Source organism: Lupinus angustifolius, chromosome LG05, assembly GCF_001865875.1.
Source record: "Lupinus angustifolius cultivar Tanjil chromosome LG05, LupAngTanjil_v1.0, whole genome shotgun sequence".
Classification (NCBI taxonomy): Eukaryota; Viridiplantae; Streptophyta; class Magnoliopsida; order Fabales; family Fabaceae; genus Lupinus; species Lupinus angustifolius.
In genome coordinates, this window is record NC_032013.1 from 7,662,065 (window position 1) to 7,685,205 (window position 23,141).

The 23,141-nt window shown below is 37.6% G+C and overlaps 1 protein-coding gene across 1 annotated transcript; it reads left to right on the plus strand.

Moving 5' to 3' along the window:
- Positions 1,296-22,256, plus strand: LOC109347616 (DDRGK domain-containing protein 1). The gene is made up of 8 exons (XM_019587547.1): positions 1,296-1,580; positions 1,728-1,830; positions 2,995-3,101; positions 3,572-3,673; positions 3,771-3,929; positions 4,105-4,161; positions 15,355-15,391; positions 21,835-22,256. Exons 1-8 carry the CDS (start codon positions 1,461-1,463, stop codon positions 22,038-22,040), a joined length of 891 nt encoding a protein of 296 aa, XP_019443092.1. The 5' UTR covers positions 1,296-1,460; the 3' UTR covers positions 22,041-22,256.

Below are 23,141 nucleotides of genomic sequence, written 5' to 3' on the forward strand. Positions count from 1 at the left end.
ACTAGTGTAACCTATTCTTAATATTGAGAATGAGTCTATAAGGTATTTTGAACAGCTCAACTATCATCGGTTTAAAAAATTTTAATATAACGATTGATGAAACTTATAGACAAGATGTATAGAAATAAGTTTGAAATAATAAATTTTGAGACAAATTCGACCTCTCTCTTAGATATTTTCTTGATCCACCCATTTATATATTCTATTAATGTGCATATTTATACTAGTATTTTCACAAACACTTTTATCCTTGTTAATTTGCATTATTCAATATAAATTTAATATTTTTGTTAATACTTCTCTAAATAAAAATTATATACTATAAAATTTCACTTCAAATGTTTTACTAGTGCTAATGATAAATTTAGTTTTTTATAAATAATAATTTAAATTTGTATTTGTAATACTTATACACTGTTTTTACTCAATTCCTTCATTTTTCTCTCTGTCTCAACTCATCTATACTTCTAACAAGAAAAGGCAAACAAAAACAACTATGAAGAATAATATTCATATTCAAATTCCATTATTTGATCAGCTCTTTATATATTTTACTAAAAGGTCACTCAAAATCCATTAGACAAAAGAATCCATCAAAATTAGCAAATTAAATATGAGAAGAATTTTAACAATTTATAAAAAGTCCTCATTTAATAACTGGATTTAGAATCCATACAAATCTTAATAATGATGAACGAAGACCGAAAAGCTTATTTATAGTATTTAAAATATATTTATATTATATAACTTTTAATTGAATATCACACAATTCTTTTCATAAAAAAATCATTAAAATCGTACGAATCTCAAACCAATACATCCCTAAAACTTTATTTGATTTGATAAAAGAGAATAAAATAAACTATACTTACATTCTTTCTTTGTTTGAGTTTTAGTGAAATTACATAAACCACTAATTTTTATCTAAATATAAATTATTCATCCTTAATTATATATATACATTATACTAACTACCTCTATTAGAGAAGAAAAAAATAAGTATAATTTCTTAAACAGAAAATGGTGATGAATGTAATTAATTCAAACAAAATATCATATATCATGAATGAAGACAAATCCAAATAGAATAAGAGTAAATATTTATTATTATTTTAGTTAGTTACAATACAATATAAAATCTCCTCATCATCATATAATATTTTGTTTCACTTTATTACATTTATCATTATTTTTATTTTAGAAATTACACATTATATCTCTTACTCAGATATATACATAAGATGATTCATATAAATTTAAAACTCAAGTATGAAAATGTAATTTACTCTAAAAATACAATGTATATTACAGAAAAAGCCGAGAAGGAAAGCAACGACGTTTTTCCTGAGATCACAAAACTTGCTCCTACAAAAATCAATTTCGTGAAGAAAAACCAAACCAAACCAAGAAAAGAAAAGAAAAAAAATCCGTGAAGCATTTTTGCTCTGATTTTTGCAGCAATGGATGAACTATTGTTTGGTATACTCTCTATGCTTATGGTTGTAGCATTGATCCCACTTTATCTATGGAAACGCCGTCACGATTCTCAACCACCTCTTCACGATGACGAACCTCAACAGGTTTTGAAGCTTTCATTTTCATCATATCCCTCTTTCCTTTCTTCTGAAAAACCCTAATAATGATGTTAATAAATTGATGATAATAATCAATTTGATATAAGGTAGAAAATCGAAACGTGATTCTTAGATTAACTAACAATTGTTCAGGCTCCGCGGAGGGAAACGGTTGTTCGCGCCACGGGAACTCGTCGTATGCGTCGGAGACCTGCTGCTTCTGGTGCTAGCAGTTCATCAGCTCCAACGCAAGAAGGTTTCTCATATTATTCATTTTATTTTATTTTCGTTTGTTTGTTGTTACAAAATTAGATTCATGCGTGTCATGATGCATCCTTAAAAAAAATGAGAAAGGAGGCTCCCATTTAGTCGGGTATGGGGATGATAGATGTAAGCAGTCTTACTATGCTTATTTGAATGTGATGCTTTTGTGAATTAAAATAATAAGTGATGTAATTTTAATTTAGATGTGAAGTTCATGATGTTCTTGAAACTATTGCTATGAATTGGAAGAAGCAACTCTTCATTGTGCACATGCTTAAAAAAATAAAGAATAGTGGAAGTTATTTTTGGTACCTATCTTCTTTCATAGGCTACATTCATCTCTGTTTAAATTCAACTATCATTAGACTTACCTCCCTAGAAGGGCAGTGATTGTAATTACACTGACCTCTACAAAGGGAGGTTAGTATAGCTTTTGAAACAAAAGATACATTAGTTAAGCTCAGTGTTTCAAATTGTGGATCGCATCACGTGATGCGGCCACAATATTGCGGTGACCGCCGCAACCACATCATATTGCAATTGCAGTGTGACACCAAATCACAATAATAGGACCGCAACTCACAAAATAATTCACACTGTACGGAAGCAATACATATCGCAACGGCTGCAATTACTGCAATTGCAATAACCGCAACCACAATTTAAAACACTGGTTAAGCTCAAGTAATTTCCCCTAAAATAATATGTTTTGTGTTACTTTTTAAATTATTGTGGTTTGGTGATCTTTCATGTACTCAACCTCTTTATCAACAAGGCGTTGGTGTAGAGGTGTAAGGTCCCGCTAAATCCTCAAGATGACCAAAAGTCAAGGGTTCGATTTCTAGGAGTGACACTTGTTGGGAGGGGCAGTGACACACCTTGAAAGGGATTATTTCCTGACCCATAGGGTGAGGGGATATCCATGGTAGTACCAAAAAAACCTCTTTACTTTGCTATATCATAAGATTTATCATTATGTTATTTTAGTGTTTAGGGCTTTTGGCTGGAATATTATTTCACTAATACTGTTATGCTGTTATGTGATATGAAAGCATGAATATTGTATATACTGCTATGTTAGAAGCATATGTAAATATTGTTGCATCTTGAAACTGAGTTCCATTTGTGAAGTGACCAACTGTATATATGCAAACAGAATCTGCTGATGAAAGTGACAATGAAGCTGATGGTGGTGAGTACTATGAGGCTAAAGCATCAAAGAAAAAGGAACTTAAAAGGCAAGAGAGGGAGGCTCGGCGACAGGTATTATTTACTTCTTACTTATAAAAAACTGGGATGATTAATTAATTAAAGCTTCTAAGATATGCTTTTAACCTGCTTCTTGTCTGCACCATCGCTTGTAGCCTTGTATGTCTAAGGGTTAAGTAGTTTGAATTTTACTTACCAAAAAGGAAGGTTAACTAAATGAATGATGTTACTTGTATTTGAAGGTTTAATAAGGATACTGACATTTTTAATCTGTATTTAATTCTGAATTATATATAAACTGTTGAGTATCAGAGACAAGGGCCTCAAAGAAAATATTAGACATGCTTTACGTTGAAATATGGGTGATAATTGACTTCTTAAAAAGATCATGGAGCAGGAGAGTAACTAATACGTTGTTCTGCTTGTATTGATATCTATCCTTTAATTTTTTTAGTTTTATTTTATTGTATCATGTTCACTGAAGCTCGAGTATTTAATTGCATTGTGGTCCATCTTTTTGGAAGGCTGAAGAAGCTGCACGAGAGTCAAAGGTGGTCAAACAAGACCGTTATGCAGAGATGAGGAGGAGGAAGGAGGAAGAGCGTGAGGCACACGAGCGTTTGTTGGTGGGCTAATAGTGTTGATGTTTATTTTATTTTTAGTATTAGCTTTCTTATGATTTATTAATTGAAAAAAGTGCATGGTTTGTCATGGTTCATATAGGAGGAGGAGGCCAAAGCTCAGAAGGCTAAGGAGGAGGAAGCTGCTGCATTAGAGTTTGATAAGTGGAAAGGTGAGTTTTCAGTTGATGATGAAGGTACCCTTGAAGAGGTGGAGGACAATGCTGAAGATTTGGTAGCCAATTTTGTTGAATATATAAAGGTTATTTTCCTGTACTATATACATTCTTATTTTCCTTAATCTCTTGGTTGATATTTGCCCTAATCTACATCTTTCAGTGGGGCATCAAAACCTAATAACATTAGCTAGTATTATATTATCATATTTGAAGAGGTTTTATAGCCATTCTAATTTATTAACTTAATTGTGTATTCAGAAGCACAAATGCATTCCCTTAGAAGACCTTGCAGCAGAATTTAAATTACGTACACAGGTATTATTTATCTTTTCTTCTCGTATCTGCATTAGTCTGTTTGTTCCCTTGATAACACTGGTATCAATTAGAACACGAAAATAGAATAGAGATTCAAAAGGAAAAGCCCCTACCCAGAATCAATTGGATTCTGCTAGGGTTCTACTAGAATTTTATTAGAAGAAGATGAATTACAATAGAGAGAACTCCCACTAGGATCCCACGACCCTCCCCTCACTGATTCCACAATCAGCTTCTCTATTAACCAACCCCCCTTCCTTTCCCGCCCAATGTGCTATTTATAGGCACATTCCCTAACTAACTCTAACTGACATAAGGGTATAGCAGTAATCCTACTATCCCTGAACCCAAACATCCCTCTTCCCTCTCCTATACACATTTCTAATGATGGGCCTTGGCCTATCAATACCCCTCCCTAAGAGACTCAACTTGTCCTCAAGTTGGAAATCTGGAAAACTGTTTTAAATGATGGTTGCCTTTTCCCAAGTGTAGTCATGTTCAGGCAGATTCTTCCACTTGATCAAAACTTCCATATGCCCTTGATTATCTTCTCTGCTGCCTTTGACTTCTTCAGGAGAGGCTTGTAACTCCCATTCCTCATTTAACATGGGTGGAAGAGCCTGAGGATGTTGATGAGGTTTCATGGCCTTCTTCAAGAGGGACACATGGAACACAGGGTGCATTTTTGTTTGGCTTGGCAGGGCTAATTTATAAGCCACAACCCCTATTTTCTCAATCACTTGATAAGGGCCATAATACCTTGGAGCCAACTGGTCTCTGTAGTCTGTGCCAAAGATTTCAGTTTGTAAGGTTGCAATTTGAGATACACCCAGTCTCCTACCTCAAAAACCAGCTCCCTTCTATGTTTATCTGCCTGTTGTCTCATCAAATTTTGAGATTTAGCTAGGTTTGTGAAAAGATAAAAAGATGAATATATTTCAAGACTTTATTATTGCATACTTGATTGATTACAAAGAGATGGCTTATCCCTTTAAATAAAGAGATAGCAAAAACAGAAAGAAGAAATCAGTAACTAACATAAGTTAGTTACTGATATAACAACCTAACAACTAATTAGGCATGTGATAAATTGGCCTATTGTGCATGTGACAAATGAGCCAATTTACTCAACATAGGAACTATAAGAATAACTAATTGTTATTCTCTAATATACCCCCTGAAACTGAGGGTAGTTGACTAAGGATGCTGAGTCAATAACTCTGAGTTGCTTTCTTAGGTTTAGAAACCTATCAGTGGCCAAAGGCTTGGTGAGCACATCTGCTGTCTGAAATTCAGAAGGGCGCATCTGTTGTCTGAAATTTAGAAGGGATGTGTTTCACTTGAAGAGACTTAGCCTGAATTCTATCCCTTACAAAAAATAGGTCAAGTTTTATATGTTTAGTTCTATTATGAAGCACAGGATTGTGAGACATGCTCACTGTGCTTAGATTATCACATAGAATGAGAGGAACTTGATGAGGGATCTTGAGTTCAGAAAACAAGGACTCAGCCCAAATCATTTCTTGAGCAGCAAGAGCAAGGCTCCTGTATTCAGCTTCAGTGCTGGATCTGGAGATTGTTTACTGCTTCTTAGACCACCAAGTAACTAGATTAGGACCAACAAACAAACAAGCCCCTGAGATGGATTTCCTGTCATCAAGATCAGTGGCCCAATCTGTATCACATAGAGTTGTGAGGGTGATAGGAAGAGAGGAATTAGAAACAACAGGTTTGAGATGCAAGCCAAGATGAAGAGTGCCTTGTAGATATCTTAGGATCCTTTTGACAACAACCCAATGTTGTTCCAGAGGATTGCTCATGAATTGACACACCCTGTTTACACTATAGGCTAAGTCAGGTCTTGTAATAGTGGCATATTGAAGAGCTCCAACTATTGACCTGTACATAGTAGGGTTATCAAAAGCTCTGGACTCTGTTTTAGTTAGCCTGCAAGTGGTTGCCATAGGAGTGATACTAGGCTTGGCAGATTCCACAGAGGCTTTACTGAGCAGGTCTCTAATATATTTGGTTTGAGTGAGAAACAGAGTACCATCCCTGATGTGTTAAACCTCAATGCCCAAAAAATAGTCCAGGTTGCCTAGTTTCTTGAGTGCAAAGGCAGTGGTGAGTTTGTCCACAAGGGCAGAGATTTTTGGGGCTGAAGTACCAGTGATGATTATGTCATCAACATAGACTAACACAAACAATTGGTAGGTATTGGTGAGGGAGATAAATAGAGAATTATCACATTTGTTATTCTGAAATCCTAAATGAATGAGAGTGCTCTTGAATTTCTCAAACCATTCCCTAGGAGCTTGTTTGAGACCATATAAGGCCTTGTGTAACTTGCACACAGTGGTCTTGTCACCATTATGAAAACCAATAGGCTGAGTCATATATACCTCCTCATGAAGAACACCATTTAGGAAAGCATTATTGATGTCCAGTTGTTGAATGGACTAACCATAAGTGACAGCTAGAGTGAGGAGAATTCTGATAGTGATAGGTTTGATGACAGGGGAAAATGTCTCATTGTAGTCAATTCCAGGAACTTGATGAAATCCCTTTGCAACAAGCCTGGCTTTATACTTGGAAATTGAACCATCAGGATTCTCTTTAATCCTAAATACCCATTTGCATCCAATGGCCTTCTTATGTGGAGGTAAGGCACCTAGGGACCAAGTGCCTAGCTTTTTCAGTGCATCATACTCTTCCTGCATTGCTGCCTTCCATACTGGACTGAGAAGGGCCTCTTTGGGAGTAGAAGGTTCAGTGTGAGCCAAGAAAAGGCTTTCAAGACTGGGTAGGATAGACTTCTTGATGTCATCCTTAGATCTAGTTGTCATAGGATGAGAAGGGAGAGGTGGAGGAAGAGAAGTAAATGAGGAAGGACTAGATGCAGTGGTTGAGGGTAAGTCAGAGGAGGGTGAGGTAACAGGGTTATGGCTAGAGTGTGTAAAGTCAGTAGTAGGGGTCAGGTTTGGAGATAAGGGTGGATTAGGTTGGGTATATGAGGTTACTGAATGAGTAGGGTTTGTTGCTAATTGAGTAGGATTTGTTGGTGCAAGGTTGATATGTGAGGTATGGATGTGGTTAGGTAAATTTGTTAGAGACGAGGATAGATGATCAGTAATGATGGGAGAGCCAAGTATGGAACTGTTTTTGAAGGGGAAAGCTGATTCATTGAATTTAACATCCTTGGAGATGTATAGTCTGCCATCCTTGGATAGGCATTTGTATCCTTTGTGCATAGATGAATACCCTAAGAAGGTACATTCAGTGGACTTGTAGTCAAGCTTGTGAGTGTTGTATGGTCTGAGGAGAGGGAAACAAGCACATCCAAAGACTCTTAAAGTTGTATAGTCTGGAGCAGATCCAAATAGGTTGAAGTGAGGTGATTTATTGTTGAGGGTGGCAGAGGGTAGTCTGTTGATAAGGTACACAGCTGTAGTAAATGCATATTCCCAGAATGATTGAGGTAGGCCAGCATGGGCTAATAAAGTCAGCCCTGTTTCAACTATATGTCTGTGTTTTCTTTCCATTGTGCCTTGTTGGTGATGAGTGTGGGGGCAGGACAATCTGTGGAGGATACCTAGATTGGAGAGATAGTTAGTGAATGGTCTGAACTCTCCCCCTCCATCAGTTTGAACAGCCTTGATGGTTTTGTTAAACTGAGTGAGAATCAGTTTGGTAAATTGTGTGAAGATGGTAAGGGTTTCATATTTTTGTTTAAGTAAAAATATCCAAGTATGTTTGGTTTTGGCATCTACAATGGAGAGATAGTATTTAAAACCAGACTCAGAGATAACTGGTGAGGGGCCCCATAGGTCTAGATAAAGTAAATCAAAGGCATTAGAATAAGAGGTGATGGAGTTAGGAGAGTGAAGTCTATGAGACTTGCCATAACAACATGCATTACAAAAATCAGGAACTGTTTTATTTGAATGAGAAATATTACAAGCAAAGAGGACAGTGTTTACAACAGAGGTGTGAGCATGTCCTAAATGACAATGCCACAAGAATTCAGTAGAAAAATGCCTAGAAGTAGGACTATCTAATACAGGGGACTTGAACTGTCCAGTTGGAGTAGGAAATGAGGCACAATAGGCTGACTTTTTTGGAAATAGGCTCTGGAAGGCATAGAGGCCCTCAGAGGTGAGGGAGCCTTTGAGAAGAATGGTGTAAGAACCCCGTGATTTGACAAAACAGTCATAAGGATGAAACTCAAAATAGCAGTTATTATCTTTAGCAAATTGGGAAACACTGATTAGGTTCTTAGTAATAGAAGGCACAAGAAGAAGATTATGTAAAGATAGAGACAAATGAGGGTATAAAGGAGAGGGGAAAGTGCTTGTGCCACTGCAAGAAATAGGTTCTTTTGTGCCATTACCCATGTAGAGGTGTTCAGGGCCAAATTGTTCTGCTGTTTGGTGAACCAGAGTAGGATCTGATGTGATGTGGTTGGTGGCACCTGAATCTGGGAACCATAGTGAGTGCTTGGTGTTTGAGTCACCTGTGCTGACATTCATGGCATATGGTGGGTAGGTTGATATGTGAGGATGTTGAGGACCAAGGAATGTATAAGGAGGCACAGGGGGTCTAGGGTTAGGCATAGGAGATTGGTAGTAGGGGTAATATGGTGCAGGATTAGGAGAATAATTTTGGCTAGTGTAAGGAGTGGTAGGTTTGTAGGAGTTGTGGTCAGGTCTTGGTCCTCTGGATAAGGGATTTTGTGTGTTGGTGTAGTGAGATGTAGGGTAAGGATAGGGATAGGCAGGGTGAGTACAGAAGAAGCTGCTACCAAACCCATTTGAGGGTCTTGATCCTCTGCCAAATCTTGTATTTCTTCTGTTAAAACAACCCCCTCTTGACCCATTAGTGAAAGAATTAGGGTTAGAGTCAAATCTGTGGTTGGGAGGAAATGTTGTAGGTGGAAAGTTAGGATTGAAGTGGGCAGGGATTGATCCAGATTCAGTGGATTGATGTGAAGTAGGGATAGTGGCAATGTTGGCAGAAAGAGCATCAGAGACTGCTTTATGCTTGTTCTTGATGAGTCTTGACTCAAAGGTCAAGAGGAATTGCTCAAGGTCATTGATGGAAGGTGGGCTAATTTGGCTTTCAATGGCAGTGATGATAGTTTGAAATTCCTCACCTAATCCATCAAGAACATAGTCTATGTGTTCAGCAATTGAGATAGGTGTTCCAATAGATGCTAGAGAGTCAGTGATGCACTTGGTTTTTGAGAAGTATTCTGAGATAGTGTTGTTGCCCTGAGAGATGGTACGCAATTGAGCCCTAAGTTGCCTGCTTCTAGCCTTTGTGTGGGCGTTGCAGTAAGAGTGAAGTTCATCCCATAGTTGAGAGGATAATGTGCAGCCAATAACTCTGGTGTGAAGAGAGTCAGAGATGGAGTTGAGGATCCAAGCAAACACGGTTTGATCTTGTTCTTCCCAACTGAGATATGAGGGATTGAATTGATGGTGGCTATAGTCAAATTCAGATAAGAACTTTGGTGGAATTTCAGTAGGATGAATGAATCTGATGGCCCTGTTTGACTTGAGGACAGAGACCATAAATTGACTCCAAGTGAGATAGTTTTTCTCACTAAGTTTGATAGAGGGAATAGGAAGAGAAAGAGATGGAGAAACTGCTCGAATTGGAAGAGCAGAGGAATAGGAAGGTGGTGGAGAGGAAGGATCAGTGGTAGTGGCCATAAGGGCGATTGATACCATGTGAAAAGATAAAAAGATGAATATATTTCAAGACTTTTATTTATTGCATACTTGAATGAATACAAAGAGAAGACTTATCTCTTTAAATAAAGAGATAGCAAAATCAGAAAGAAGAAATCAGTAACTAACATAAGTTAGTTACTGAAATAACAACCTAACAACTAATTAGGCATGTGCTAAATTGGCTTATTGTGCATGTGATAAATGAGCCAATTTACTCAGCGTTAAGAATAACTAATTGTTATTCTCTAATAAGGTTATCCTTCAATTCTGTCAGCATACTATCCCTCTCAACAACCATTGTGTTAACCTCTTCTACCTTAGAAGGTATAGCCCCTGCTTTGAGTAATGTAGGAGGATCCCTCCCATATAAGGCCCTAAAAGGGGTCATCCCTGCTGAACTATTATAATTAGAGTTAAACCAAAATTCAGCCCAATGCAGCCATTCTATCCACTATTTAGGTTTAGGACCCACAAAGCACCTAAGGTAAGTTTCCAAGCACCTATTGGCCACTTCAGTTTGACCATTAGTTTGGGGGTGGTAGGAAGTGCTTAACCTTAACCGAGTACCTGCCATCTTGAATAACTCCTTCCAAAAGTGACTCAAAAATAAGGGATCCCTATCAGAGACTATGGAGATAGGGAATCCATGCAATTTCACCACTTCTTTTATAAATAGAGTAGCCACATCCTTGGCTGAATAAGGATGCCCTAAAGCAAAGAAGTGGACATACTTAGTTAACCTGTCCACCACCACAAAGATAGTGTCCTTTCCCTTTGCCTTAGGCAATCCCCCAATGAAGTCCATAGAAATATCCATCCAAACATGTTGGAGTATGGGCAGGGGTTGCAGTAGACCTGCTGGGGCCAAGGTAGAATATTTATTCCTTTGGCAAATCTCACAACTTTCCACAAATCTTTTGATGTCTGCCTTCATGCCATCCCAAAACAAAAAACTGGCCACTTTCTTATAGGTCCTGAAATGCCCAGAATGACCACCCATAGGAGTGTCATGACACTCTGCAAGAATAACAGAGACTCTGTTGGAGGTTTTTGGCAGAACCAACATTCCTTTATAATACAACACACCCTTTTTCAACTCATAACCTGGATGTGAGTCAGGGGAAATAACTAATTCTTGCATCACCCCTTTCCATTTGGAATCCTGTTGTAATTCTTCATTCCAATTATCCCTTTCTGCACTTGAGACCAGGGACATGGAAGAATAGAACTGCTTCCTAGAAAGAGCATCAAAAACTGAGTTCTCCCTTCCTGGCTTATACTGGATTTCAAAATCCAAACCAACCAATTTCATTGCCCACTTGAACTGCTCTTCTGAGAAGAGCCTCTGATCAGTTAGGAATTTTAGACTTTTCTGGTCTGTCCTGATTATGAAATGCCTCCCCATCAAGTAGTGCTTCCATTTCTGGATGGCTTGAACCAAGGCCATGAGCTCCTTCTCATAGACTGATTTGTGCTGAGCCCTCTTAGACTGATTTGTGCTGAGCCCTCATAGACTGATTTGTGCTGAGCCCTCACAGACAACCTTGACTCCAAAAGGCCAAAGGCCTTCCTTCCTACATTAAGACTGCCCCAAGACCATTAATAGATGCATCCTTACTAGATGTGGCCCAAATACTCAATGTTGGGTTGGCCAAAGCTGCATTTCTTCATATTGGCCCTTAATGAGTGATCCAGTAGGGTGGCCAACACTGCTTGCAGATGCTGAACATGAGAATCTAAATCAGGGCTATAAACCAAAATATCATCAAAGAATACCAGAGTGAACTTCCTCAAGTAGGGTTTCAGGATATCATTCATGAGGGCTTGGAAGGTAGATGTAGCATTAGTCAGGCCAAAGGGCATGACAAGGAATTCATAGTGGCCCTCATGTGTCCTAAAGGTTGTCTTCTCAATATCTTCTACCCTCATCCTTATTTGGTGATAACCTGATTTTAGGTCAAGCTTGGAAAATACCCTGGCTTCCCCCAACTCATCCAACAACTCTTCAACTATGGGAATAGGAAACTTGTTGGGAATGGTAATCTTGTTTAAAGCCCTATAATCTACACAAAATCTCCACCCCCCATCCTTCTTCTTGACTAAGATTATAGGACTCAAATAGGGGCTTATGCTGGGCCTAATGACACCACCTTCTAACATCTCAGCCACCAATTTCTCTATCTCAGATTTCTGATAGTATAGGCATTTATTATCACAAAATTGAGCCTCAATTGAGCCTAGAATCCAAGTGATAACCTGTACATCCTTTGTGGCCCACGCAGCTAACTCAGCCGTTGCATTGGGTGCAGGAGAAGATCTGTGAATATGACCCCATAGTCCTTTCCCTTTCACGAACATCTTAAACTGAAACTCCTAGGCATAATAGTTTTACCCATTAAAACGAGCACACAAATTCTCAAGGGCCATGGAAAAATCAAGGAAACAAGAAACCAAGAAACCAATAAGCCAAGAACCAGAGGAGACTAAAAAAAGGCCAAGAACAAATAAAAGTCACTGTTGCCTCTAAAGAACTCGTGATACCATATCACAAAATTGGCTTGATGCCTTTTTCTCTTATTCCTCCCTCATATATATAGTACATCACCCTTTAATGGGAATCTTTCCCATTTACAACTAATAATTACATGATTATTGCATTTCCTATTTCGTAGGCTGAATATTAGGAAACCTAAATAAATACAATGAATATGCGAATATATGATTTCCTAATTTATATAACTAATAATAGGAAATCAACTATATACATTTTATAGCCAATAAGACCAAATAGATTCTGCTGAATCCTTGCCTAACATTTATAGGGTCTTATATTAGGTATCTCAACATTTTTCTTTAAGTGGACAGCATGATCATGTTTTCTAGAGGGTGGAAGTCCCTGAGGGTCTAGGAATACCTGTTGGTACTGCTGCAACAACTTATTCAAGGCAGCTGGAATCACCTTCCCTTGACAAGGTTGGAAGGATGGGTCAGAATGTAACACCAGCCCTTGCCCTTCTTGCAATAGCACCTGCATCAATGCTCCATAAGACACTTCTGTCCTGGTCAAGGCTAGATCCCCCACCAAAGTAATTAGAGCCCCTTCCTTCTTCATAGTTAGGGTCATTTTTCCAAAGTCAACTCTCACTTCTCCCAAACTTGCCAACCATTCTAACCCCAACACAATATCCACCCCCTTCAACCCAAATAGGTAGAAATCCTGGATCACCTCCCATTCCTGCAAAATCAGTTTGAGATTTGGGCACCTTCCAACACAACTAATCTGGTGTCCATCTCCCACTTCTACAGTGTAGGGCTTAGTCTTCTCCACCCTCAACTTCAAATTCTCTACCAATTTCTTAGAAATAAAATTGTGGGATGCCCCATAATCAATCATAACCACCACTGGATTGTCACTAATGGTGCCCTTAATCTTCCAAGACTTGGTAGAAGTGAGCCCTTTCATAGAACATAGAGATAGTTGCAATGAATCAAGATTTTCCCCTCTGCCCTCCACTATTGCTTCTTCATTATCTTCCTCTTCCTCAGCTATAATGATCATACTTAACTGTTTATTTTTGCACACATGCTCCCTAGAAAAAGGCTCATCACATCTGAAACATAAGCCTATTTCCCTCTTCTCCTTCATCCCAGCACTAGAGAGCCTTCTGAACTCCCCCTTTCCTCTAGCACCTTCAACTTCTTGAGAAGTTTTGTGAGATCCTGCAACACTCCCCACATATGAGCCTTCCCTTCTACTACTACTTGTGGAGGTAGGGTCTAAGGTTACTACCTTACTATAAGAACCTCCTCTGAATGGCCCTATAGATTTTGTATTGGAGGAATTAGGCCTCTTTGTTACCACCATATTCTTTTGTTCAATAAGAATAGCCTTCCTAATTATCTCATGCAGAGTTGATAATTCATATAGCCTCACTTCTACCCTTATTTCTTCCTTTAGTCCATTAAGGAAAATCCCCCTCACGAATTCCTGGTTAACCTCCTGTAGAGCCCCTACATACCTTTCAAATTCTTCAACATAGGCTTCAATAGTGCCTTCTTGTTTCAAGGATAGGAGCAATTCAAAGGGATTCTGCACCATAGAGGGTTGGAACCTTCTTACCACTGCTAGCTTGACCCCTTTTGCTTTCCACCTCTTCGTCATTCTCACTTCCTTCTCCCATCGAATTTCCCCCTTTCTCAATCCCTAATTTGGTGGCAATAGCAGCGAGCAAGTCCTCGGTTTTCTGCATTCGTGCCTCATTCAACTCCAATCTGAGACGAATTTCCTCCCTTTCTCTTCGCAAATCATCATGATCTTGCGATCCACTATCAACCTCTTTAGCCATGCTTCTGGTTGACACCATATACCCGAATTCAGCGGCAGCGGTGATGGTGTTTCCAATCCTCAGGCACCAAGAAAGGTGCTCTGTATCACTGGTATCAATTAGAACATGAAAATAAAATAGAGATTCAAAAGGAAAAGCCCCTACCCATAATCAATTGGGTTCTGCTAGGGTTCTACTAGAATTTTATTAGAAGAAGATGAATTACAATAGAGAGAACTCCCACTAGGATCCCACGACCCTCCCCTCACTGATTCCACAATCAGCTTCTCTATTAACCAACCCCCCTTCCTTTCCCGCCCAATGTGCTATTTATAGGCACATTCCCTAACTAACTCTAACTGACATAAGGGTATAGTAGTTATCTTGCTATCCCTGAACCTAAACACCCCTCTTCCCTCTCATATACACATTTCTAATGATGGGCCTTGGCCTATCATCCCTTCTTGACCACATCATCTTTTCTTACATTGGTTGTTACTTTTTATGATAGAACATTATGCCTCTATTCGATCCATGTAGCTGACCCCACATTATGAGATTAAGGTTTGATTATTGTTGGTTTGTACTATAAGTTTCATGGGAGGAACACTGTACCATGCTAATGTTTTATGGAATTTTGAGAAAATCATAATACTTGTTATTAGGAAAATATACTTGTGAGATGGCTCTCAAACCTTCTTTTTCCCTTCCTCCCCCTCTAAAAATCAACTTGCAAATAGACCTTAAGAGAGAAAGAGTAAGGGGAAACAAAGGAGATGTGAGGCACTGGGAGAACATGATATTCCATTAATTACTAAGAATGTTACAGTACGTGAGTGGTCCTTTATCTCTATTTCACAAATACTGCAACTAAACAATGACGTTTAACCTTAAATTTGGTAGTTTAACTTGTATTTTGCTTTCTTTTATCATTTTATGGGTGTTAAGCCAACTGGTTAGATCCCTTTGTAATTTTCATAAATTATTAAGCACAAGTAATGTTTTGTTTGACTCCATATTAGTATGCTTAAATGTGAATCAAAATGTTATAGTCAGTACTGTTAGAGTAATTTATTTTTAAACTACAAAATGTCCATGGACTTCCTTGTTGATAATACCATAAACTACTGCAGGAATGTATCAATCGCATCAGTTCACTTGAAAGTATGGGTAAGTGCCTCTCTTTTTAGGTTCTCACTAACCTGAAGTATTTTCTATTCCCTCCTTTTTTAAATTTTGGATTTTTGTCGTCTCGATCACCATGCTCCCCTTTGAATTCACATATAGCCAATTTGCCATAGACCATAATAGATGCCAATAAGATGGCTAATTGAAGAAATATTAGACACGTGGGATAATGAAAATTATATTATAACAAAATGTCAGATGTTATGAGTTATCCCATATTCTTGCTGGCTACCCATATATTTGAACCTTCCTGCATGGAATACCTAGACATATTAGAATATTGTATTAAAAACTTTTTTTTATATTAGTTTAACTTGTTATTCTTTCTATTATTCTGTTAGAGTTTTGTTAATGTAAATAGTGAGCTAGCAGTTGTTATAACTGCTCAGTCACTATAAAAGAAGCTCAAGTCTTCTCTTGTAAATCACTTTTGAATAATAGAAATTCTGAACTAGAAGGTTCTTTCTCTCTCACTCTTCATTGCTTCAAGTTCTCTTTCGTCTCTGTTTTCTCATTTCTTACATGGTATCACGCCGCCATGGCTGCCACAACTACAACCACTGGGACCTGTCCTTCTTCTCCTCTTTCTCTCCTTCCGCTACGTCACCACTGCAAGCGGTTTCTTCTCCGCTCGTTCTTCCTCTTCCTTCGATGAAATTGACAGAGAAAAATTACGTAGTATGGAGGCATTTCATGCTTGCAACCCTAACTTCGAATCGTGCAAATCGATTCGTCTTAGGCATTGAGATTCCTCATCGATTTCTCAATGACGAAAGCACGAAGCCGATAGTTACGATCTCAACTTCGTTCTATCTCGCAAGGTTCAAGTTCTATCTCAGAATACTTTACTAAAATCAAAAGTCTTGTAGATGCATTGATTTTCATTGGAACTCCCATCTCCAACTCGGAACACATTGATTACATACTTAATGGCCTCAATGAAGAATATCAACCTATTATTACCTCCATTGAGAGTCAAATGGATCTTCCAACAATTCATAACCTAGAATCTTTTCTTCTCACCTTTGAAGCACGTCTTGAAAAAGGAAAACACAAAGCTCTTTCAGATGCTTTATCAGTTAATGTAGCTTTGGATTCGCCTCATCATTCCAAACCTGTAACTTTGAATCTGAAGTATTCATTAATGGCTCCTTCGTCATTCTATCCTTCGCGATTTGAACAACAAAATCCTTCTCAATTTACTGGTTTTGTTACTTCTGACAATCACCATGGTGGATATGGTGGTCGGCGAGGCAATTACGGTGGTCGGCGAGGCAATTACGGTGGTCGTCACCGAGGAGGAAGAACTCAGGGACGATCTTCGTCTTTCTACATCTATTGCAACCGTCCTGGTCATGACGTCATCATTTGCTATTATGCGCCTCCTAATTTTGGAGGATCTCTATCCTACGCTGGTCCACCTGGACGCCACATGCCTCAATTGCCCAACTACATGCCACATCAGCACCAAATGCCTTCAACTAATCACTTTCTACCCAGCTTTGGGCCTGCTACATATCCGGCCCACTTCTATCCGGAGTATCCTGGTGAATTACTACATGGACAAGCTGGACCTTACTCTTCTCAATTTAGTGGTGATTCTCTTCTTGGGCTAGGCCCATCACCTGGCCATAGATACACTCATCAGTCCTATGCCATACAACACGAGGTGGTCATCGTGAGAATTGTGAGCCTCCTTCTTCTAAAGACACAAAACGGGTAACTAGGTACCCTGATTCTAGAGCAACTAATCATCTGACAGCAGATGCCTCTCTTGTGCATGAACTAGTTGAGACATTTGGCCATGACCACATTTATATGGGTAATGGCAAGGGTATTCCTATCAAGTCTGTTGGACATTCTTCTTTTACTTTTAATCCTTTTGCTTCCTTATCATTAAATAACCTTTTGTTTGTTCCAGCCATCACCAAAAATCTTATTAGTGTATCTCAGATTGCCAAAGATAATTGTTGTTATTTTGAATTTCATCCTTATGATTGTTTTGTAAAATCACAGGGTACTAATCAAATTCTGCTACATCGATCTCTAACCAAGGAAGGACTATATGCCTTTCAAGGTCTTCTTTCTTCATCTCCGTCTTGCAATGTTCCCTCGTCTTTCATTCACACCTCTAGAAGTTTTGGTTTGCCTATTTCACAGTCTTCTTGTTCTAGTCAATGTAATAATCATAGGTCAAGTCAATGTAATAATTCTAGTTCACAACCACGTCATACTTCTAGTTCTATTTCTGTTTTCCCTCTGTGGCACTCTAGGTTAGGCCACCCTCATGAGGCTATTGTAAAGAATATTTTGCCATTGTGTAAGATACCTCATACTAATAAAACTGTGTTTGATTTCTACACCTCTTGTTGCATGGGTAAAGCTCATAGACTTTATGCACCCACTTCTACCACAGTTTATACTAACCCCTTTGATTTAGTCTATGTTGATTTATAGGGTCCTGCTCCTGTACACTCTGTTACAGGATTCAGATACTATCTCCATTGTTGATGCTTACATCAAACACTCATGGATTTTTCTGTTAAAACTTAAGTCTGAAACACTTTCTATGTTTCAATATTTCTAAAAGTTTGTTCACACACAATTTCATCACTCTGTTAAAGCAGTCCAGAGTGATTATGGTGGTGAATTCAGACCTTTTACTGCTTTCTTAAAGTCGTGTGGGATTGTGCATAGGATATCCTATCCTCACACACATCACCAACAAGGCACTGTGAAAAGGAAGCATAGACATATAGTGGAAGCAGGTCTTACCTTGTTGAGTCATGCCCATTTACCTATGATTTATTGGGATCATGCATTCATTACTGCTGTTTTCCTAATCAATAGGCTTCCATCTCATTCTCTAAAGTTTCAGTCACCATTTCAAATCCTGATTGGAAAATCACCTGATTATACCAAACTTAAAGTCTTTGGGTGTGCATGTTTTCCTTTAATAAGACCCTTCAGCAAACACAAGTTAAGTCCTAGAAGTTCTGAATGTATTTTCCTTGGATACTCCTTGAGTCACAAAGGCTACAAGTGTCTCTCTAAGGATGGGAGAATTTACATTTCAAAAGATGTAATTTTCAATGAATACCATTTTCCCGCTACCACATCTAATTCAACCACTTCTTCTGTGTCATCTATGTCTTCACACCTGCCTATGACTCTTCATCCTGTACCTCATAATTTTTTTTCTTCTTTGCCTTCTTCTTCACCCTCTTATACTTCTAGTCATCCTGGTCATTCTCTGTCTTCTCCTCCTCATCCTGTATCTACTTCACCTCCTGACATGACTAGAATCTTCCTCTACTCCTAACTCTTCTCCTATTTCTGCTTCCTCACTCTCTGAGTATCAGCCCTCTGATTCTTCACCCTCCTCCTCTATATCCCCAAATTCCTCTTCACCTCACTTATCTCATCCAATGCAGACCATATCAAAATCTGGTATACACAGGACTATAGTTCCTAGTGTGCAGCTCACTCAATATGAGCCTTCTAATGCCAAATCTGCTCTGGCTAATCCAGTTTGGCATCAAGCCATGGAAGCTGAATATAATGGCCTCGTGGCTTTGGGGCACTTGGACCTTAATGCCCCTACCTTCTCACAAACAAGCAATTGGGTGCAAATGGGTCTTTAGAGTCAAAGAAAACCCAGATGGTACTGTTAACAAATACAAGGCTAGGCTTGTTGCAAAGGGGTTTCATCAAAAGCATGGAGTAGACTACAATGAAACATTCTCTCCTGTCATTAAACCTGTCACAATAAGAATTCTGCTCACTCTTGCTGTCACACATCACTGGTTAATTGAGCAGTTGGATATCAACAATGTCTTTCTCAATGGCATTTTGGAAGAAGTTTACATGACCCAACCTGTTGGCTTTCAACATGAAGACAAGACCCTAGTGTGCAAACTCAACAAGGCTATCTATGGCTTAAAACAGGCTCCTAGACAATGGTTTGAGAGGTTAAAAGGTTCTCTCATCAAGCTTGGCTTCAATATCAACAAGTGTGACAACTCCTTGTTCATACACACATCTCTCACTCATCAACTCTGCATTCTAGTATATGTTGATGATATCATTGTGATAGGATCATCCTCCTCTCTAGTCAAACAGGTTATTAAGGATCTTAGCAACACCTTTGCTTTAAAGCAATTAGGGCCTCTAGACTATTTCTTAGGAATTGAAGTCAAGCACAAACAAGATAGTTCTCTTTTTCTTTCACAGTCCAAATACATTCATCACCTTCTTGATAAAGCCAACCTGACTACTGCCAAAGCTCACATAACTCCTATGGCCAGCAACTGCAAGCTTACCAAACATGGCTCTGACTTGTTTGAAGATCCAACCTTTTATAGGTCTATTCTTGGAGCTTTACAATATGCCACTATAACTAGACCTGACATTACCTATTCTGTAAACAAAGTCTGTCAATTTTTGGCCAAGCCTCTAAATGCTCATTGGACCGCAGTAAAAAGAATACTTAGATATCTCCAAGGCACCAAATCCTTGGGTTTGTCTATCACTTCTGCCAGTGCGAATTCTGACCTCTCTCTCATTGCCTATTGTGATGCTGACTGGGCTTTTGACATGGATGATAGAAAATCCACTTCTGGAGCTTGTCTCTACCTACACTCTAATCTTGTTACCCGGTGGTCTAAGAAACAACAAACTATCTCAAGATCAAGCACTGAAGCAGAGTACAGTAGTCTAGCTCTAGCCACTCAGGAATTGATGTGGATTGAGTCCTTGCTCAAGGAACTCCATGTGCCCTATATCACACCTACTATATATTGTGACAATTTAAGCACCATAGCCATGTCTCACACTCCTGTGCTACACAATAGGACAAAACACATTGAGCTAGACCTCTATTTTGTCAGGGACAAAATCCACAACAAAACTCTCACTGTGAAGTATATTCCTTCAGAGTTTCAAACTGCAGATATTCTAACCCAACCTCTACCTAATAATCAGTTCATGATCTTGAGGAATCAACTGAAAATTCTTGACATCAATTCAGATCTCTAACCTAGTCAAAGCTCTTGTCAACCACCCTTCTTTTCAGGGGGGAAATATTAGAATATTGTATTAAAAGCTTTGTTATATTAGTTTAGCTTGTTATTGTTTCTGTTATTCTGTTAGAGTTTTGTTAATGTAAATAGTGAGCTGACAATTGTTATAACTGCTCAATCACTATAAAAGAAGCTCAAGTCTTTTTTTGTAAATCACTTTTGAATAATAGAAATTTTGAACCAGAAGGTTCTTTCTCTCTCACTCTCCATTGCTTCAAGTTCTCTTTGGTCTCTGTTTTCTCATTTCTTACAAGACATGATGCTAAATTAGTAATGCATTATGTTGGTTAACCTATTACCGAATATGTTTTTGTTTTTAACTAGCAGTAATTTTTCTCTTTGTGCAATCAAGGTGCATAGATTATACTCTGACTTGCATACTTTCTGTCCAAAAAAGAAAAGAAAAACAAGCTGTGTCAAAGTGAAGAGACTGTTTTAGAATTGCTGATAAGTTTTCATCTTTATCTTATACAAAAAAAGTTTTCATCTTTATTATTGCTAACTTTATTTTCTTGTCCATTGTACTTAAATTTTGCCATCATTAACTCCTGACTTTGACATCTACTAAAGAAATATATTGCATCTGGAAGAAGTTAATTTACCTTTGTACATTAGGAGGGGATCCACTTACTCCAAGAGTGAGTGAAAAAAATCTACTCTACATCCTAGTCATTTATTCTTGAGAAATCTAATGGTTTAAATCTATTCACTGATTCAAATCATTAGATTTTCTAAACATGAATGATTAGGATGTAGAGTAAATTTTTTCCACTTATCAGGTAAGTGGATCCCCACCCTTGTACATTATGTTGACATTGTTTCGTGTGTGGGCATTTCCACAATGAATTAAGTTCTGCTTTTATTCCCCTTCACAAGTCTGTAGAATTTTGTATTTTACTATAGAGAAGGAAAACTTCAAATATGGAAGTAATAGAAATTATCCACTTTTTTAATGCTCACTAACCTCTATTCAGGACATGGTAAAAGCCTATAAGGAACACTCCAGCTTCTTTTGTTTTATTTGTTGCTTAAACTTGTGTAATTATTTATTGCTCAATCTGACACTGCTGAAGAGATCAATGTTTCCATGGTCATAATGTAAATTAGTTACAACTCAATTAAACTCTTCTGCAATTATACTATAGAAAATGTTGCTGGCCTTTTAAAATGTCTCTCCGTTTTGTATATTTCTGACTGATGTTTATAAAATGGTGGCCAAATATACGAGACTTGTACCTAGTGTGATTTGAGTAGATGTATGCAGTCTTATCCCTGCAAACAGAGAGACTGTTTTCAGGTTTTGACTGATGTTTAATATCGTAATGAATTTATTTCATGCAACAGGTCGGCTTTCCGGTGTGATGGATGACAGAGGAAAATACATTTACATCTCACAAGAAGAAATGAAAGCTGTTGCTGATTATATTAAGCGGCAAGGGAGGGTTAGCATTTCCCACCTGGCTAGTAAATCGAACCAGTTCATTGATTTAGAGCCAAAAGATCATTACATCGAGGACATAAGTAATGTGGGGGAGATAACTGTCAATTGATGTGGATTTTTTACTCGGGTGGAGGAAAATCATGTACATCAGAAAAAGAATGCAATATCTGGTTTTCTTAGGAATGAGACTTGAATTTGAAGTTTAAATAACTTTAGTATGTAACTGAAACTAAGATTTTAGTTTGGGACTTGAATTTGAAGTTTAAATAACATCCGTATGTAACTGGAACTAAATTTTTAGATTTTTTTTTTGCTGATCTTATACTATTCCGAAAGATTAGTTCATTACCTAAAGGGTGAGCAATACTCTTGGTAGTACCAAAAAAATACTGTTGTGAGAGAGAATTTATTGATGGGAAACTTAGACAACATAAGTTAATGAATAGCCTCCCAAAAACATGTTTTTTTCAAATAATGTATTGTGCGTCACTTCATTTTAATTTTTTAACTAAATTTATAACTTGAGATATATGGCAGAAATAACATGTTAAAGAAAAGAGGGGAAAAGTAAAACAGGTTGTCTTTTAGGCTGAAAAAATACTTGTAGGGCATGTCATCTATTTAGTTAGAAAGAAATGAAGACTGAGCTTATAATTGGATGAGGTGTTAGCAATGTTGTCAGATGTGGAACCGATAACAGATTCAACTAGTTAGATAGGATGATGTAATCGAGTGATATCAAATACATTACAAAAATCATATTTGAAAAAAGTTTTTACAACTTGGTTGACAAGTTTCTTATTTGGTAAAGAATAAGGGTTGCATACTTTATTTTTTATCTTATCTTCTTTCTTATTCTTTATTCAATGAAGAAACTTTTTAACCAAGTTATAGAAATTAAATGAAATTTGTACATGAAAATTTAAACGAAAATAAGAATTCAAAGTAAATTATGAAGGGAAAATGTGTTTTCATATTATTTATAAAATTAATTTAATTCTCTAAACTAATTTACACTAACGTTTTAATTTTTTTATCTAAATTGTGAGAAAATGTGAAAGATTTTCTTTTCTTATTCATTTACTATTGTTACTCACTATGGACTTAAGTTCAATATATTTCTTATTTTTTGGTATATTTTTAATGAACCTTGAATAATCTAATATTTTGTCTCAGAGAGCCCTCCATTTAATTTGAAGTAATACAAATA

Bases quoted from the DNA above. Each gene is read 5' to 3' on its own strand.
- LOC109347616 (XM_019587547.1), top strand. From the start codon at position 1,461: ATGGATGAACTATTGTTTGGTATACTCTCTATGCTTATGGTTGTAGCA. The intron at 1,581-1,727 runs GTTTTGAAGCTT...ACAATTGTTCAG, and splicing joins ACGATGACGAACCTCAACAG to GCTCCGCGGAGGGAAACGGT. The intron at 15,392-21,834 runs GTAAGTGCCTCT...TTCATGCAACAG, and splicing joins CAGTTCACTTGAAAGTATGG to GTCGGCTTTCCGGTGTGATG.